This window comes from Antechinus flavipes, chromosome 2 (genome assembly GCF_016432865.1).
Source record: "Antechinus flavipes isolate AdamAnt ecotype Samford, QLD, Australia chromosome 2, AdamAnt_v2, whole genome shotgun sequence".
Classification (NCBI taxonomy): Eukaryota; Metazoa; Chordata; class Mammalia; order Dasyuromorphia; family Dasyuridae; genus Antechinus; species Antechinus flavipes.
Window position 1 is genome coordinate 618,873,910 of NC_067399.1, and position 18,161 is coordinate 618,892,070.

The 18,161-nt window shown below is 34.8% G+C and overlaps 1 protein-coding gene across 1 annotated transcript in view; it reads right to left on the reverse strand.

Moving 5' to 3' along the window:
- WDFY4 (WDFY family member 4) overlaps positions 1-18,161 on the reverse strand; it is a 370,289-nt gene that overhangs the window by 291,528 nt on the left and 60,600 nt on the right. Inside the window, exon 12 of the mRNA XM_051981900.1 lies at positions 11,570-12,180. Coding sequence (XP_051837860.1) covers positions 11,570-12,180 — 611 coding nt within the window. The remainder of the gene's footprint in view (positions 1-11,569; positions 12,181-18,161) is intronic.

Here is an 18,161-nt window from a genome sequence, read left to right on the forward strand (position 1 = left end):
CCTATAAGGGAGCTTTCCTCATTATATATTATCAAGACTCTTAGAATCATTCCATCCAGGGAACTGCAATGTCTCCCAATCATTTATTCTTTCCAAAACAAGAGCTGCATTTATGGCATTTTTATGCACCCCTCCCCCAAAAAAACCCTCAAAAGAACACATTTATGGGAGAATATGGGAGAATGGCTGAACAAAATGGATTTTGTGATCCTATAAAGATGCAGCCTTGGAGGAAGAAGGAAGGATGTGTCCTGTCTTTGATACATCCTGAATAGAAGATGCTGAACAAATACTTTTGCCTCTGAAGGCTTGCAGTCAGGACTATGCTTTATAGAACACATACCCTTATATATTAGCAAAGATTCAGTTTCTTCATTAAGAATTTCCCTACATTCATGCCATCACAAGGCCTGAACCAAAAAAAAATTGAATAGAATATTATTGTTCCTTGAGACATGACAAAAGCTCCCCAACTGACAAAGGGTCAAAGAATATGAATTTTCAGATGATGAAATTAAAGCCATCTATAGTCATATGAAAAAATGCTCTAAACCACTATTGATTAGAGAAATGCAAATTAAAACAACTCTGAGGTACCACCTTATACTTCTCAGATTGAGTAAGATGACGGGAAAAGATAATGATAAATGTTGGAGGAGCCATGGAAAACTGAGACACTAAGGCATAGTGGTGGAGTTGTGAAATGATCCAACCAGAGCAATTTGGAACTATGCCCAAATGGTTACAAAACTGTGCATATCCTTTGATTCAGTAGTGTATTAGGTCTAAATCTCAAGGAAATCATTTAGGAGGGAAAAGGACCCACATGTGCAAAAATATTTGTAGCAGCTCTTTTTGTGGTGACAAAGAATGGGAAAACAAGTAGCTGTCCATCATCTGGGGAATGGCTGAATAAGTTGTTGTATATGAAAGTAATGGAACATTATTGTTTTATAAAAAATGATGAACAAACTAATTATAGAAAGGTGTAGAAAGATTTACATGAACTGATGCTGAGTGAAATAAGCAGAACCAGGAATATGTTGTACACAATAACAGCAAAAATGTGCAATGATAAACTATGAAAGACTTGGTTCTTCTCAGTGGTTCAGTGATCTAAGGCAATTCCAATAATTGATAGATTTGGGTAGGAAATGCCATCTGTATCCAGAAAGAGAACTATGGAAATTGAATGTAAATCAACACATGCTATATTCACTTCTTTTTTCTAGTTTTTTTTTTTTTTTCTGTCATGGTTTTTTCCTTTTGTTCTGATTTTCTCTCCCAACATGATTCATAAAGAAATGTGTATGTAAAAAGTTAATATACAAGTATAACCAGAAAAAATAAAACAATAAAAAAGAGAAATGACAGAAGTACTAACTACATGGTAATAAAATAATTGCAACAAAATTTGAAAAATAATAAAAGGAAATTAGAAGGGCAAATGCTAAGTATTTTCTTGAAAATAAAATACACATGGCCTGACCTTAAACTGGGGGTTTTAAACTGATGTTTATGGGCTTGTTTTTATCTTCTGAAATATTTTGATAACTGTATGTCAATATAATTGACCTCCTTTGTAATCCTATGCATGTTATTTTATGTATTAAAAATATTATGTATGTGAAGGAGTCCACTAGACCCCACTAGACTAGAAGGGTTCTAGAATGTCAAAAGAGCTCATAACAAAATAAATTTATGAACTCTTCATAAATAATTGTTTATGGTTTATGTACTTTTTTATTGTTCACACTTGTGAATATCTGTTTCTGTTGATAGTTACAAAGTATGGATTTTGTTAAAGGCTTGTTTTATGGACTGAAGAATCAGATATAGGTCCCATCCGAGCTATAAAAGTCAAACTTATGAATATCCCATAATCCCAATTATTGGCTGCATTCTATTTTTCTCTGCATTCCAAATCTAGCTAATTTACTTCGGGAAAATATCTCTCTGCCTTGTTTTATAGCATAGTAGCACAGGAATCAGGAGGCCTGTATTTCTGATTGGGACATTCCTTAACTATATTTTCATGGACAAATCCCTTAGCTTCCCATTGCCTCAGTTTCCTTGTCACTAAAATAGAGATGACAATGCTTGCCTTATCAACCTTACAGGGTTGGTATGAGGAAAGTGCTTTGGAAATCCTGATGTTATAGAAATGTGAGTTATTTGTGTTATTAAAAGATACAAATTTTAAAAATAAAATAAAATCACTACTACAACAAATTTGATTTCATGATAAGAACAAGGAGTGTTAATGATACCTTTTATCAAGAAAAAGAAAAATTACATGTTTTGAAGAGAAATTAAACATCATCATCATCATAAAAAGTGTCATCATGCTTTTAAGAATTTAAAGATATAATTAGAAGTCTCTTTCTGACATTTTTGCCTTTTTTTTCTAATAATTAAACTTTAATTTCCTTCAAGCACAAATATTGGAGAAAAGCAGATCTACTTCTTATTCCATGTTGCTATTTTTTTGGTCTTTTTAAATTGCTTATATTGCCAAAGTGTTTTTTCTAATATTTATTATTCGTATTTCAGGAACTTTCCAGGATAAGTAGGTTTTAGAGAAAGCAACCAGGACTCAAAACACTTTCCAAATTAAATGCTACTGATTTATAAATGTACTTCAGAAACACAATTCACAATTTGAGGATTATATGATATATTGAAATATTTCTGTCATTCTACTTGCTACAGAGCAACAATTAATATAATCTTGAACTGCATTTATTCAGTTAATATTTGAGTACTAATTATGTATGAATAGAATGTAAGGTACTTGAGGGCAGAGATTGACTTCCTTTCGTTTTTGTATCCCTAATATTTAGCACAGTGCCTACACATAATAAATGCATAATAAATGTTTTTGATTGATTGCTTAGCATCATGTTTTTCAGTCATTGAGAGAGGATATAAAGTGTAACATGTATTCTTATCTTTTACCACTCTATTTCACATTACATTCTAACTATCTTGGAAGCACTCAATATTCCTAAAACTAATCCTTTTTTTTCCCTACTTTTATACCTTTGCGAAGATCATCACTCAAAATATCTCTACTAGTTACTCACTTCAAAGAAATCCCTGATTAGGTATCACTATTAATACATTACTTATAATATTTTCCCTAGGCAAAGAATTCTCTTCCTTCTCAAATTCTGATTTTGCCTGGGTTTTATTTTTATTTTCACTGCAATATTTTCTCCCCTGTCTTATTCTCCCTAATTTAGTTGTTCTTTGAGGATAGGCATTATGTTTTATCTAGAATATTGAGGTAAGTGATAGGAATTTAGGAAACAGTGATAGAGACAATACTTAAGACATTCCAAATTATAGGAAACTTGCAGGGAAAGAAATTTCCGCTACTAATACTTGACTGGCATTTTCTATGCAAGTAATCTTAGAGAACATTTAGAGCAGGATCCTCAAACTTTTAAAATAGGGGGCCAGGTCACTGTCCCTCAGACTGTTGGAGGGCCGGACTATAGTAAAAACAAAAACTTTGTTTTGTGGGCCTTTAAATAAAGAAACTTCATACTCTTGGGTCAGGGGGACAAACATCCTCAGCTGCTGTATCTGGCCCGTGGGCTGTAGTTTGAGGACCCCTGATTTAGAGGGTAAGTGACTTATTCAGGTACATGTAGTCAATGGGTGTCAGAGGTGGAATTTAAAGCTAGACCTTCCTAGTCCCAAGCTCTTTATCTGTTACATCGAGGCCATCTCTATTAATTGAACTGAATTGAATTGAATTCATGATCTCTAGGAGTTTACCTTTGAATTAGAAGGACATGATATATCCACGTAAGATAAGTAATATCTTAGACAAGAAGTATCATAAGTGATGGATAGACTAAATATAGAAAGTCAAATCTATAGCCGTCTATAGTCTATACCAGTAAGTCCAAGGGAAAGCCTTCATGGAGGAGATGAAATTGGGGGTAAGCCTTGACTTTGAGGTTCCTTCCAATTCTGACATTCTATGATTCTTATGTAGACTTTGCATTATGCAATATCCAATTTATTGCAATCATATTTATAAACTATGGAACTATGCTAGGTGCTAGGGAGTGACTTAAAGACAAAATAAAAGCAATGTCTAATTTCAGGGACTTTGCATCTTGCTGAAGGAATATAAGTGTAAAGATAAATAAAAATCAGGGAAATCAGGAAAGGTTTTGAATAAGAGTTCAAGCATGTGTCAAGAGCCTACTAAGTGCAATGCACTATTTTAAATACTGGGAATTTTTAAAAAGAAAACAAAACAACAACAAAATTATCCCTATTCTCCAAGTTACATAATCTAATGAGAAGAGACTTAAAAAGTGTCTAAGTAGTGGGGAAATAGACAGGGGGGGAAAAGAGATTTTTACATGGGAAAGAGGAAGTAAGTGATGGAGCAAAAGACAGAAATGATATGACCCAGTTACAGATGACATAGATGATTCAGTACTAAATCATAAAACATATTGTATATGCCAAAAACAAAATTGCCAGCCTGTCCATGGGTACCACCATCACTTACTGACATGTGAAAAAATCTGCTGCAAAAGAACAATCAAAAGCTTCTCCATACCAGAGTGTAGACAATGGGAAAAACCCCAGCTATTCTTCTTAATCTCATTTCTAACATCCTTTTTCACAATACTAAGAATGTCTTTCAGGGAGAAAGCTAGGAAGGGGGCAAGTTGAATAGGAAGGCCTCCAGCAAGAAGCCAACCTTCTGACACTTAGCTCCCAGGCTTCCAGTTGCTAACTGGTGCTTCTACTTAAAAAGAAAGACAAAGAGCTTTATAGACACAACACACCACCCAAATGAAGCTTAAGGGCTATTAACACAGCTAATCCATGGGAAGGCAGCTGGAGCAGCTATTCTAGAGCAGTGGGAACACCAGATTTACATCAAGTTTACAGTCAATTAAAACAGTTTGAGCTCCCCTAATCATAAAAACCACAAGGAGAAAAGGGTCTGCCTCAAGATTTAGGGCACTGGCTGGAATATTATTCAACATAAAAGGGAAACATAGTTCAACTAGTCACAGTATTCAGAACTTCTTACCCAGTCTTTATTATTTTTTTCTAATGAACATACCAATTGGAATATAATGGACTCAGCAGTTTCCTTTAGGAAGACTCAAAGACTACTTATATTTGATTATGGCAGCAAAGAAAAAGATGCTAGCAAAAAAAAGCAAAGACTCATCAGAAACAAATCAATGATGTTTTAGAATTGAAAAGGATTTTTAATATCATTTAATCCAACCATCTCACTATACAAATAAGGAAACCATGGCCAGAAAAGTAAAGTGACCTGGGTTAAAAGGCACATAGCTAATGTAGCAGAGCCATAATTTGAACCACAGATTTTAGTGCTAAATCCTGGGTTCTTTCAACTGCATTTTTATTTTGCCATTATATATGGATATGTGTGTGTATGCACATATGTATATATATATATATATATATATATATATATGCCAATATACTGCCATTATATTTTAATGCCCATCATATAAACACTATATGGATTCTGTTATCTATGGCTATTTCATGGATCTTACAGTGTACTTAGGTATGAAGGAGTTTCTATCCTCATCTGTGAAGAACATGCCCAAAAGTAGAAAAGGAAAATGTTCTTAAATTTCAAATTGCACTTAGGTTCAGTATTTAATCAGCTGATAATGTAATGTCGAGTCAGTATTTTTATGAAGGAGAGGTGACTGGCAGGTATTTCAGTCTCCTTTCTAAAAAGAGGCAGAATTAAATCCTCTTAAACCTCTCTTACCTAAGGAGTAGATTATGATGTGATCTCCAGTTCCAATGATCTTGTGTTGAAGAGAGCCATCTGCACCCAGAGAGAGGACTGAGGGAACTGAATGTAGATCACAACATAGCATTTTCACTCTTTTTTATTGTTTTTTTTAACTTGCATTTTGTTTTCTTTCTCATTTTTTTCCATTTTTGATCTGATTTTTCTTGTGCAGCAAGATAATTGTATAAATATGTATATATCTCATGAATTTAATATATATTTTTGAGCATATTTAATATATATTGTATTACCTGCCATCTAGGGGAGGTGATGGAGAAAAGGGAGGAAATTTTGGAACACAAAGTTTTGCAGGGGTCAATGTTGAAAAATTACCCATGTATATGTTTTGAAAATAAAAAGCTTTAATAAAAAATGTGCCATCTTCCTTCACTGTCCTTCTTTTCTCTCCTCTCTGGAGGATGGAGATTTAGTAAGTCTTTCTCCCCCTTTCCTACCTCTCAGCCCAGGTGTTATTACAATTGAGGGCCATTTGCCACTGAACCCAGAACTTTCCCCAGTGAAAAATTAGGGAAGGATTCAACTGGCTGGGTAACATTTCAGTATCTATAATTGACTCACTAACAAGCATATCCTTTAATTATAGTTTCAAAGTGAATAAAGAAATTAATCATGGAAAAAGCATTTTAAAGGAAAAGAAACAAACTTTTATTAAGTACTTACTATATGCCAGAAACCATGCTAAATGATAGAGATACAAAGAAAGACAAAAAATTGCCCTCTGGGAGTTTCCTAATGGGGATATCACACACAAATGACAATTTATAAATTAAATATATACTAGTCAAATTGAAGATAATTGACAGAGGGAAGGTAGCAGTATAAAGGGGAATCAGAAAAAGCTTTTTGTAAAGAAGGTGTAATTTTAGATGGGACTTGAAGGAAGCCAGGAGCAAAAACAAGGCAGAAAAGAATTCTAGGGATGGAAGACAGTTAGGGAAAATGCATTAAATCAGGAGGGACAGCATTTCAGGCGTATGGGATGGTCAGGGAAAATGCAAAGCAGAGAGATGCTGTATTTTGTGAGAGGAATAGCAAGGAGATCTGAATCATAGAATACATGGAGGGGAGGAAGGTGTAAGAAAACAGGCAAGGTAGAACAGCCCTATGCCAAGTGTTGGAAATACAAATATCAATGAAAAGCAGTCTTCTATGAATGGCTTTGAACACCAGAGCACATTATATTTTATCCTGGAAGTGATAAGGAGCCTTTGAAGTTTATTGACTAGGGTAATAACATGGTTAGATCTCTATTTTTGGGTGATTATTTGGCAATTGAGTTTAGGATAGATTGGAGTGATGGAAGAAGAGGAAGCAGGGAGACTATTTAGTAGGCTATTGTGATAGTCCAGGTATGAAGTAATGAAGCTTGGCACCAGGGTGATGGCAGTTTTAGAGCAAAGAAGGGAGCAATATAAGACTTTGTTGTGAGAGGAAAATGCATAGTTTACAATTTAGGGTAGAAATCAATAAAGATGCTTCATTTAATCAATAATAACAAACATAGAAAAGAGAAGTCTCCATGGGATCAGCAGCATTCAGGATGCCAACTCTTATATACATTGCTTATACTTAGACAATATCAATTCACAATAACTCAGACCCTGACCCTGAAGGCAGGTGGTTTGGTAATTTAGGGCAAGAGACAAAGACTCCCAAATTTATCAAAGTTTTAAGAGATCATAGACTAATGGTTTTTATCTGTCTTTGCACAGGAGTCAGGGTAAAAGAGAACCAAAACACAGGGGTTAAACATCATGGCCCATTTACACTAAAGAGGAGCCTTACTATTTCATAGGAAAAAGGAAAAAAGGAAAGGAGAGAGGGAGAGAGAGAAGCAAAAAGGGAAGAAGGGATGAAGGGAGGGAGGAAGAAAGGAAGAAAAGAAGAAAGGAAGGGAGGAAAAGAGGAAGGAAGGAAAGAAGAGAAGAAAGGGAGGAAGGAAGAAAGGAAAGATAAATACTTCTTTTTCTCTGACACCACATCTTGACATAAGGGAAAATCCAATAATTAAGACTTTCCAACATCTGGAGTGAAGTGGGGAGAAGACTTTGGAGTCAACCTTGGTAATTAAAATTTGTCAGCATTCGATTGCCTTGTTGGCAATAGTCTTCCCATTTATATCATTTGTTGTTTTCCTGTTTCCACTTTCTTCACCTTGCATCAGTTCAGAAATACTTTTAAATACTTCTCTATGATCACCATATTAAACCATTCTTACAATTCAGTAATCTTCCATTGCATTCATATAGAACAATTTATTTAGTGATTTCTCAATGAATGGATGGCTCAATCAACTATTATTTATTAAATTTTTACTTTATGCCAAGCACTGTACTAAATGTTGGAAACAAAAAACATAAGGAGAAGGAAAGATAGTTGTGACCTCACATTACTTTTATTCAAATGGAGGGACATAATCTATTAAAATGGGGGGAAGGGGAGACAAAAGTACCAGGGGAAAGGACATGATAGAGAAAGTGAAAATGAATAAAACATGACTGGCCTGGGTATCTTCTTTATTTAAAAATTCTGGGAAGAACCAACCAATCAGAGGGAGAGGCAACAAGGGCAAGGATACTATTCAGTTCTTTTTTAGAACAAAAAAGTGATAATAATATAAGTAGTTGGTTATATACAAGGTCTTTCTTTTTGTCACTGACAAAAAAGGGGTATATGTCTAGCAGTAAAAACTGAGTCAAAGGCTATAGTCATGCTCTTCCCATTAATCCATATTGTTTTCCAGAATGACTGATAGTTATCATTTTCACCAAAACTGCATCATGCATGAGTTAATAGGCATTTATTAAGCAAGTCCTATGAGTCATGGGACTCTGTGCAGTGAGATTAAAAAACTGAATACAGCATTAAAATTGTGAGCTTGGGCAATTGGCAGTGGCTGAGACAGCAATTGGAAGTTTGGAAAAGAAGTGGGCTTGGAAAAAAAGACTGAGATTTATTTTGGACATCATATTGAGCTTAAGATGCTACAAAACATTTCCCTCCTTACCTGGTTTCATTCAAGTACCAGCTAAAATCCTATATGCTACAAGAAGTCTTTCCTAATTCCCTTTAATGCTGGATACTTTACTCTGAGGCTAGCACCAATTTATTCTGTATCTATCTTGTACATAATTGTTTGCATGTTGTCTTTTCTATGGAGGTGTCCTTGAATCCTTAAGAACAGGGACTATTATTTTTATCTTTTATTTGTATCCCAAGGCTTATCATGGTCCATAATAAGTGACTTGAGAACAGCCAGTTCAAGATGTCCAAAAGAGAGTCGTGATATAGGATAGGAACTCATGAGAGAGACTGGGACTAATTATATAGATCTGTGAGAGATTTGCAGAAATGAGAGTTGAACTTATGGGAGCTAATGAAATCATCAAGTAAAAGATATAGAGGGGAAAAAGGAGAAGAAAAAGATTTTTGGGGATACCAACAGGTACTGGGCATGGCATAGGTGAAGAACTAACAAGGATTGTGAGAGGCAATCAGACAGTAAGAGAAAAAAAAGAAAGAACACGAAAATTTAGGAGATATTATCTTGGAGGAGAGTGACTTAAAATGACAAATTCTGAAAAGTTAAGAATAATAAGGTAAGAATATACTATTGGATTTGACAATTAAGAGATCATTGGTAACTTAGAGAAAGCAGATTCAATTGAATGACGGGGTTCAAACCCACAATGCAGCAGGTTTAGAAAAGATTGAGAGAAGACTAAGTGGGGACACCTAATACAAACAGTTTTATGAAAAAGTTTGGAAATAGAGACGAGATACTAGATGATTGCTAGTAGGAATGATTAAGGCTTGGGAGAAGACATGAGTATGTTTGTAGATAAGAGAGAAGGAACTAATAGACAGGAAGGGATTCAAGATTTAAAAAACAAGATGGGGAGATAGAGAAAGCAATCTGCTGGACAAAATAGGAATGTTGTGTGAATGTAGAGTGGAAAACATAAGGATGTATATTTTAAGGAATAGCTTCCTAACAATCATCACTGTCCCAAACTAGAATGGAACACTTTGGAAAGGAGTAAGTTCTCCATTACTTGGCTACTGATAAGAAATACTGAGGAAGTAATCTGTGCTTGGGTTTAATAAGATGATCATTAACATCTCTACCAATTCCAAGATTCTATGATTCTGTAAAATTAACAGACACAGTCCCCTCACTTGGGAAGTATTCAATTTAAGATTAAAAAGTAGAATAGTCCATTCATATAATAATGACTTTACTATAAACACATTTTTTCCCTCTTGGTTACCAATGACCCAAAACCCAATTCATTTGAGATTTATGATCTCAGTAAGACTTTAATGTTAACAGCAAAAATTAATTTATTCTCTCAAAAGCATCTGAATTCTTTGTTTGTAGAAGCCCTCTTTGTAGTGGCCAGAAACTGGAAACTGAGTGGATGCCCATCAATTGGAGAATGGCTGAATAAATTATGGTATATGAATGTTATGGAATATTATTCTTCTCTAAGAAATGACCAGCAGGATGATTTCAGAGAGGCTTGGAGAGACTGACATGAACTGATGCTAAGTGAAGTGAGCAGAACCAGAAGATTATTATATACTTCAACAACAATATTATATGATGATCAATTCTGATGGACATGGCTCTCTTCAACAATGAGATGAACCAAATCAGTTCCAATTGTTCAGTAATGAATAGAACCAGCTACACCCCAAAAAAACTCTGGGAAATGAGTATGAACCACTACATAGAATTCCCAATCCCTCTATTTTTGTCCATCTGAATTTTTTATTTTCTTCACAGGTTAATTGTCCGTTATTTCAAAGTCCGATTCTTCTTGTGCAGCAAAATAACTGTATGTATATGTGTATATATATTGTATTTAACATATACTTTAACATATTTAACTTGTATTGGTCTACCTGCCATCTGGGGAAGGAGGTGAGGGGAAGGAGGGGAAAATTGGAACAAAAGGTTTTGCAATTGTCAATGCTAAAAAATTACCCATGCATATATCTTGTAAATAAAAAGTTATTAAAAAAAAGAATCTGAATTCTTTTCTTGTTCACACTAACCAAAGATGTCTTTTATAGTCTTTTATTTAATAATACTATAATTTTAAATATAAATATTGTCTTATCAGGAAACCTGTGGTGACAGTTTAGGTAGAAATCTAGTCATCTAATTAATGCAAAATAACTAAATATCAAATATAATATTTAGCTTAGTAAAGAAGCAGTAGACTATATAGGATGTAGGTAAAATATGAATGAGATATAATAATACATAGAATGGAATAAAAGAGCTTGTGAATGTAGTCCCATAATGTGGTAGAAAATAAAGCACTCTTTGAGGTCATCTAACTCAAAGCTTAAACTGTGAGCTGAATATGGAAGTCATGAAATTATGATTTATTATCAGTGTTTTGATTTGTATACCTATTTTATACCTATATACCCATGGTCACATAGAGTTTCTTAGGCAAAAAGGAGTGTCAAATGGAAAAAGTTTAAGAAATCCTGATCTAAGTCAACCTCCTTATTTGACAGGTAAGAAAATCATGACACTGAGGTACAATAATGTATCCTCTCATCCAATTTAAACCATAATATACAAAGTCTTTCAAATTTTCTGAATATTCTTTTTTGTTAAAGTCACTCCTAAAAAATTAGCATCTCTACCTATTTGTTCATAAATGAGATTTAGGTACAATTTTAAAAACAAGAATCAAGACTTACCTGTCATCTAGTTCTGGCCACACTTTGATGAATGGTTTGAAGTTGCTCTTGTCAATCCTGGAATATCCATCAGGTTGAATAGCCATGTTTTGCTGAAGATCCAAGGTCAGTTCCTCTGGAGCTCGCTTCCATTCCTTCAGCCCATTCCCCAAGTGGAGGCTGCCTCTGGCCATACTATCAAGAAAACTCAGAATCTGAAGGCAACTCTTTAGTGTGGATGGGAATTCCTCAGAAGAGGAAAAGGCAGCATTTAACAATTCTTCAAATGTCCTTGCTTTCTCAATGATAATGGAATTTGCTGAGATTTTCCCTTGCTCCTGGGTTCCAAAGCAGCCCAGCAAACAGAGGTCTTCAGCCAGCTTCTCAAACAAGTTATTTTTCCTGAAAAATTCACTGTTGACTGAGTCCAAATGTAGGGCTGCTGCCATTGCCCAGAGTGTGTAGAGGATGAGTTCCATTATCTGGCTGGTGGTGATGGGGGCCCATATCTCTGATGGGGGTTCCTGTAGAGAGCCTTCCATGTCAGAGAGGAGAGACAGAAGACCATTGAAACCACTGGAGGTTCTAAAAGCAGAACGACCTTTAGGGTTCTCCAGTATTTTAAGGAGGGACTGTGGTATTGGAAAGAAAAATAAACACAATTTAACCAAAACCAAGGGATACATTTTGGCAAAATTTTTTAAGAGTTTTTTTTTAATCAAGTGATCAACAAACATTTCAGTAAAACTATCAACAGGATAGCTGCCTGAGACTTGAATAAAGAAAATTGAACAAGGATTAAGCAAAAGCCAGGAGATAAATTTTTGAAAGATTTTTGAAGGTGTGTGTGTGTGTGTGTGTGTGTGTGTGTGTGTGTGTGTTTAACCAATTATCCAATAAACATTTCTTCAAAACTGTCACCAGGCCAGCAACTTGCAACTTTTCATCTTTTTTCATCTCTTTAAGACTCAAAGTTGCAGAGAAGATGCTAATTGATAATAGCAGTTTATTTCTCTAGGAATGACCTGTATCAGCTAAAATCACAAGTTTAGTTCCTTTCCCTATTCCCTAGAAATCTAACATTTCCCAAAAGAAGAACAAAAATGAAGATAGAAGAAACAGCCTAAAGACAATATATTGTGGAAATATTTTCCATTTTCATCAAAAATTTTAGTTTGCAGATTATCTACCTTCTTTTAGCTTCTAAGATCAAATAGGTTTACATGGATAATTTCATTGCATCAGAATTTCAGAAATGAAAGGGATCTTCCATGAAGTCCATGTTTTCCAGATTACAAAACTGAAATACCAAGAGGAACTCAGAATATTTTATAAAATTCCGGTATTTCCCAGTGAACCCCAACATCCCCATTTGAGAGACATGAGAGCTGAAAGATAAAGATCTTTACGCTCTCTTTGAGTTCTACCATTCAAGGAATCCTACGGTCTTTATTTACTATGCAACTTATGATAGTGATTATGATGGCACTGATACATCACCATTTCCCACCAGCTATGCTGCTTTTTAGACTTCTTTGGATCTTTTCATCATTCCTCCATTCTTTCCCCAGAAAACTCTTTGGGGAATTCTTTGAGAAATCTCATTATCCTTCAAGATTGAATTTGATACTCATTTCTCAGTTTCTTCTGTCCCCCAGATTGAACCCTTTGAATGGAGGGCAGAGCCATAGGGTTTAGAGCCTCTATTTAAGAACATTCTGGGTAGTCTTTTCCTCCCTTATTTTTACACCAGCTACACTGATCCTGGACTTCTGGGTACCTTACTCCCCAAATCTCAACCTGCCCCCCTCCTTTTTTAGCTTTCTTTTTGTGTTTTGTTTTCCCCCATTAGTTTGTGACTTATCCAGGACTACACAGTAAGTAAGGGTCTAAAGCAGACATTTACTAAAACTTGATTTTCCATCATTCTATCCACTGTGCCATCTAACTACCAAATATATACAAATTATATAGATGTAGATATAGATATACACATACACAAACACATGTATATGTATAAACATCCAAGAATCTTTAATCCACCTGGGTCTCCCTAAGAAATAGCATTGCTCACCCCAAGTGAAAATAAGTACATTCATCATAGACAGATGATTAAAAAAAATAAGCAACCAGAGCACCCAAAACAAAGCTGATTTCAAAAGCACATTTTGGCCAATTTTCTGAATGTTGATGAATTTTTGAAATTTCTTTCCCTGTCCTCAGAAAACCTTCTTCCCATTTAAAATTGTTCCTCTTATTCCTCAACTCATATTTAAGAGGTGAATTTATTTTATAAAATATTCTATATACTCTATGTATCCCTAAGCAATTACATTATCCTGAATCTCTTGTGGCTTCAGTTATTTTTCTTTTTTATGATGGAGGGAAGAGGGAATAGAATCTCTCTCTTTTTTAATTGTTGGCATTGCTTGATTTATTAAATTCAAAAGTCATTATCTAAAATGGGGGGTAACCTCATTAGAACTTTGACTGGTCTATTACCTCTTGGAATGGGGCTAATTTCATATTTGCAGAGTCATAAAGTAAAGACTCCAAAATCTAATTACAAAGCTTTAATTTCAAATCAACTAAAGGAGAAACACTTCTATCATAAAGGAAAATAAATAATTTGCTACTTAGGGAAACAATTTGTCAGAAATGTGGAGACCAGGCAGGGGGAACTCTACTCCTGTCATTCCATTTTGCATGATAATGCATCAAATGGGGTGCTAAGTCTTGAGCAGGGAGTAAATTTAATAAGTTAAAGTTGAAATAATCAGCATAGGTTTGACATACTTCAGGAAAGGTCAGTGTTAACCACATTTCCTTTGGCTCTAACTCAGTTACAATTTAATCGCCTCTGAGTTAGTATTCCTCTAGCTTGAATCTTTAAAACTGATGTCTACTGTAAACCACAAACTTAGTTAGGGATAACAGAATTTATTTCACATTCCATTATTTGTTATTCCTCATAATTTTCCATGTGTCATGCTGGAAGACTGGAGAGGTAATCAAATTAAGCTCAGAGTTTAACAGCTAAATATATATTAGCAAATCAATCTGAATTTGTGCGTAACACAATCATGATCCCAAAGGCTGAGGATAATAAATTCATTTGCTTACATTATGTTTTAACCGAGTTATCATTTGTCAAAATTAGATGGGGAAGCTGCATTTGTTGCCATCTTGGTTTGAAAACTCCACTCAACCTTTAAAAAATACCAAAGGTCCAAACTTTGTTCTTTCTGTTGAGGGATTTATTCTTCATTGGCTGCAGTGTGTTGGAGAGGGTTGAACCTAAGTTAGAATGATCTTCCATCTGGTCTCTAATTCTTCATCAGAAAGTCTAGTTGTCTCTTTAGTAATTAAACCTAGAAAGGTCCAGAGGATTTTTGCCCCATGTTGAATTAGTTCTCAACATTTTAGTTTTGGCAAGTCTAGCTCTGCAAAATTTAAACCTAAAGCTTACAGTATTAAATGCATTAACATATGAAAAAAAAAGATTAATGAATTATCCTACATGTATACCTTACTAGCTAAGAATAACAAAGATTGGGGAAATCAGGCCCACTAAAGTAAAGAAGTGAAATCTCAATCATTTAACCACCTCTTCTCAATGGGTATCCATTATAATGGGTGAGCTGACATCTATTTCCATATTATAAATAATGAATTTAGTAAATAAACTGGAAAAAAATAAAGAAATGCTGGATAGTGTTTTATTTGAAGAGTAAACTATTTTCAAGTAGCCTTCCAAAATATTTATCCAGCTTCTACCATGGGCCAAGCAACATATTCTTGGAATTTATAGATCAGTAATCTTTTAGTCCTTCAAAGCATCTGTTTTCATAGAAACAATAGGACATTTTTATAATTAATTTTTATCTTTTAATTGAAAAAGTCACAAAGAATGTGACATTTTCTTAGATTAGGTTAAGTTGTTGTATAAACTTGAAAGCAACCACAGAGTCTGAGCTGCCCCAATGCTCAGAGGAAGTCTAGTGAAATCTATTTTATACCTGGTCAAGAATTACTAATGGTTCAACATTTCTTGTTAGTGATTATCCATCCTTTACTTGACTTCCAATGAGAGAGAAATCCCTGTCTGAAGAATCAACCAATTCAACTTTTGAAGAGAATTAAACAGGTGGGGATTATATGGCCTTACAAATATTTCATTCTTTTGTTGTGTTCCCTAAAAGCCACACTCCATCTCTAGCTTTCATGCTTTTTGATATAGAAACTGTTCCCCATTTCTCAGAATGCTCTCATTTTTCAACTCTACTTGTTGGAATCTCTATCTTCCTCCAATGTTCAGGTAATTATGTCTTCTTTATAAAAACTTTACAAATTTTTCTCAGTTATTAGTGCCCCTCCTCAATGATTTTGTATATATTCTTCATTTATTCATCTGTGAACAGATAAATCCTTCTGAAAAAATGTAAGCTTTTTGAAGACAGACACTGTCTCAATTTCCTATTTGTACAAACAAATACGCCTGGAACATAAGTATCAATACTTGATGATTGATTGATTGGTTGATTCAGGTGTTATTTATTTGTTAATTCTCTCCACCTACTTCCTTTATCTAAAGTGAGGTTTTAGATTAAATAGGTTCATAGTTGTACAAAGAAAAAAATTCAGACAAGAAACAAGAGACCTAATATAAATTACATCATTTTAGGAATTAATACAACTCCTCCACTAGATACTCATAATCCTCTCAAATACTGGTTCTGATTCAACCCCAGAGGACTGAAGGAGACTGATTTCCAAGTACAAGGGAAGGCAGAGAGCCAACTTATAACTTCAGAAAAGTGAGACCCAACTAGAAAACAGCAAACTCTTGGTCTCTTTTCCAACTTCTATGAAGCTCCCAGGATAATTTGCAAACAAATGTAGACTCCACATCTAATTCTAGCAAATGATAACTGAGTTTACACATATCTCAGTAGCAAGTCAGGCACTTAGGGAGACACATTAGCTCTGGGCTACCATTACTGCAAAGCAACAGGAATGAGCTCAACGGCTCCCTGGCGGCCTTCCAAAGCAAACCAGCCTCCCTCAACGCCCACATGACTGGGCAGTGACTTCAACATGGGGAGAGCTCAGCGAACACTGAGTATAACTCTGTTAAATAATCTTAAACAGTATTTGTCATTTATAGTCTCTCTTGATAGCACAATTCAGAAACGATATTAAATCTGTAAAACATCATAATGGCTTTGTACATTTCTAATTCTGGATATTCTATCATATTTCCCAAGGGCTGCCTCTTGAATAAGGTATCTGTGGGTTAGTGAGATAACAATATGCTCACTTAAGGAAATGGGACGTCCTGTTTTCAATTTTGACACTAGAACATCCAAATCAAGTAAAACAAAGAGATCCCATCTCCATTGGGTCATCATTTTCATAGGCACATGTGAAATCTTTTTGTTTAGCCAATACATTTCAAAATCCCTAAACTGAGAGGTTATGGCTCATCAGTCCTCAGCAAGAAAAGAGTGATATGGCCCAAATTGTAAAAGAGAGAATTTTTTTTTTCATTTCTCTGTGGCCATGTAACCTTGGCACTCAAGGTTATCCAGACATATATAACTTTGCTGAGTTTGTGTCCTATTAATTCCTCTTTGTTCACACTATTTCTCTAGCAACATACTATTGCCCAGCAGGATAATAACTAGCTTTCTAATCAATATTTCCAATTATTAGGGATGTTCACAGGCTAATGCAACTGAAATGGAAAGAACTATGGCCTGCAATTGGGAGAACACCATTGGTGAAGACTGGAGCCATTTGCAGAAAGTTTAGACACTTTCAAGCCCTTTAAGAGTACCAGAGAACCATGAGGGGAAGAGATAGAGAAGAATAAAATTTCAAATTCACTTGGCCTTCAAAAGTAAGGATCCAGCTAGTCTGTGTTCCATATCAATCAACTCTCCAAAAAGCATCTATTACATGCCTATAAAATATTCCTGCTATGGTGCTAAGAAAAATGAAAGAGATTGTATCCTCAAGGAGCTTATCATTCATCCCTGGAGGTGACTTTTCAGACATAAAAGTGATTATTTCATTGGAAAAACTATTGACTGAAAGTTCACTGGGAGTCAGTGATGTGACATAGTCATTAAAGTGATTCATAGACTGGCAGAATCCAGAATAAAGAAGTTAAGAGTTGTACTCTACTCTGTGATGGTCAAAACACACGTGGAAGAGCATACTACAAAGTACATTAAGAGATATGCGTGTGTAACAAAATAGAATGTAAACACCTTGAAGACAGGGGATCTTCATTGAAATTATTTACCATTATCATAATAAATTATTATTTCTTTTTTATCCCTACTTCCTATGACAAGCACATGTGGCATACTTAATAAAAATAGACACATGTGGGATTGTATTGCATTCAGAGGAAGGAAGCTTGAATGGAGAAGTATGACAAAAATATTTCACAGAAAGCTCAGTTTTAGTAACAGGATATTGTCCTAAAGAGGAGAAGACCCAAGGACCATAAAAGCTCTTTTACGCATATGACAGACTATAACAGAGAAGACAATTTGGATTTATTGTGAATCATTCTAGCTAGCAACACTAGGATCAATGGGTG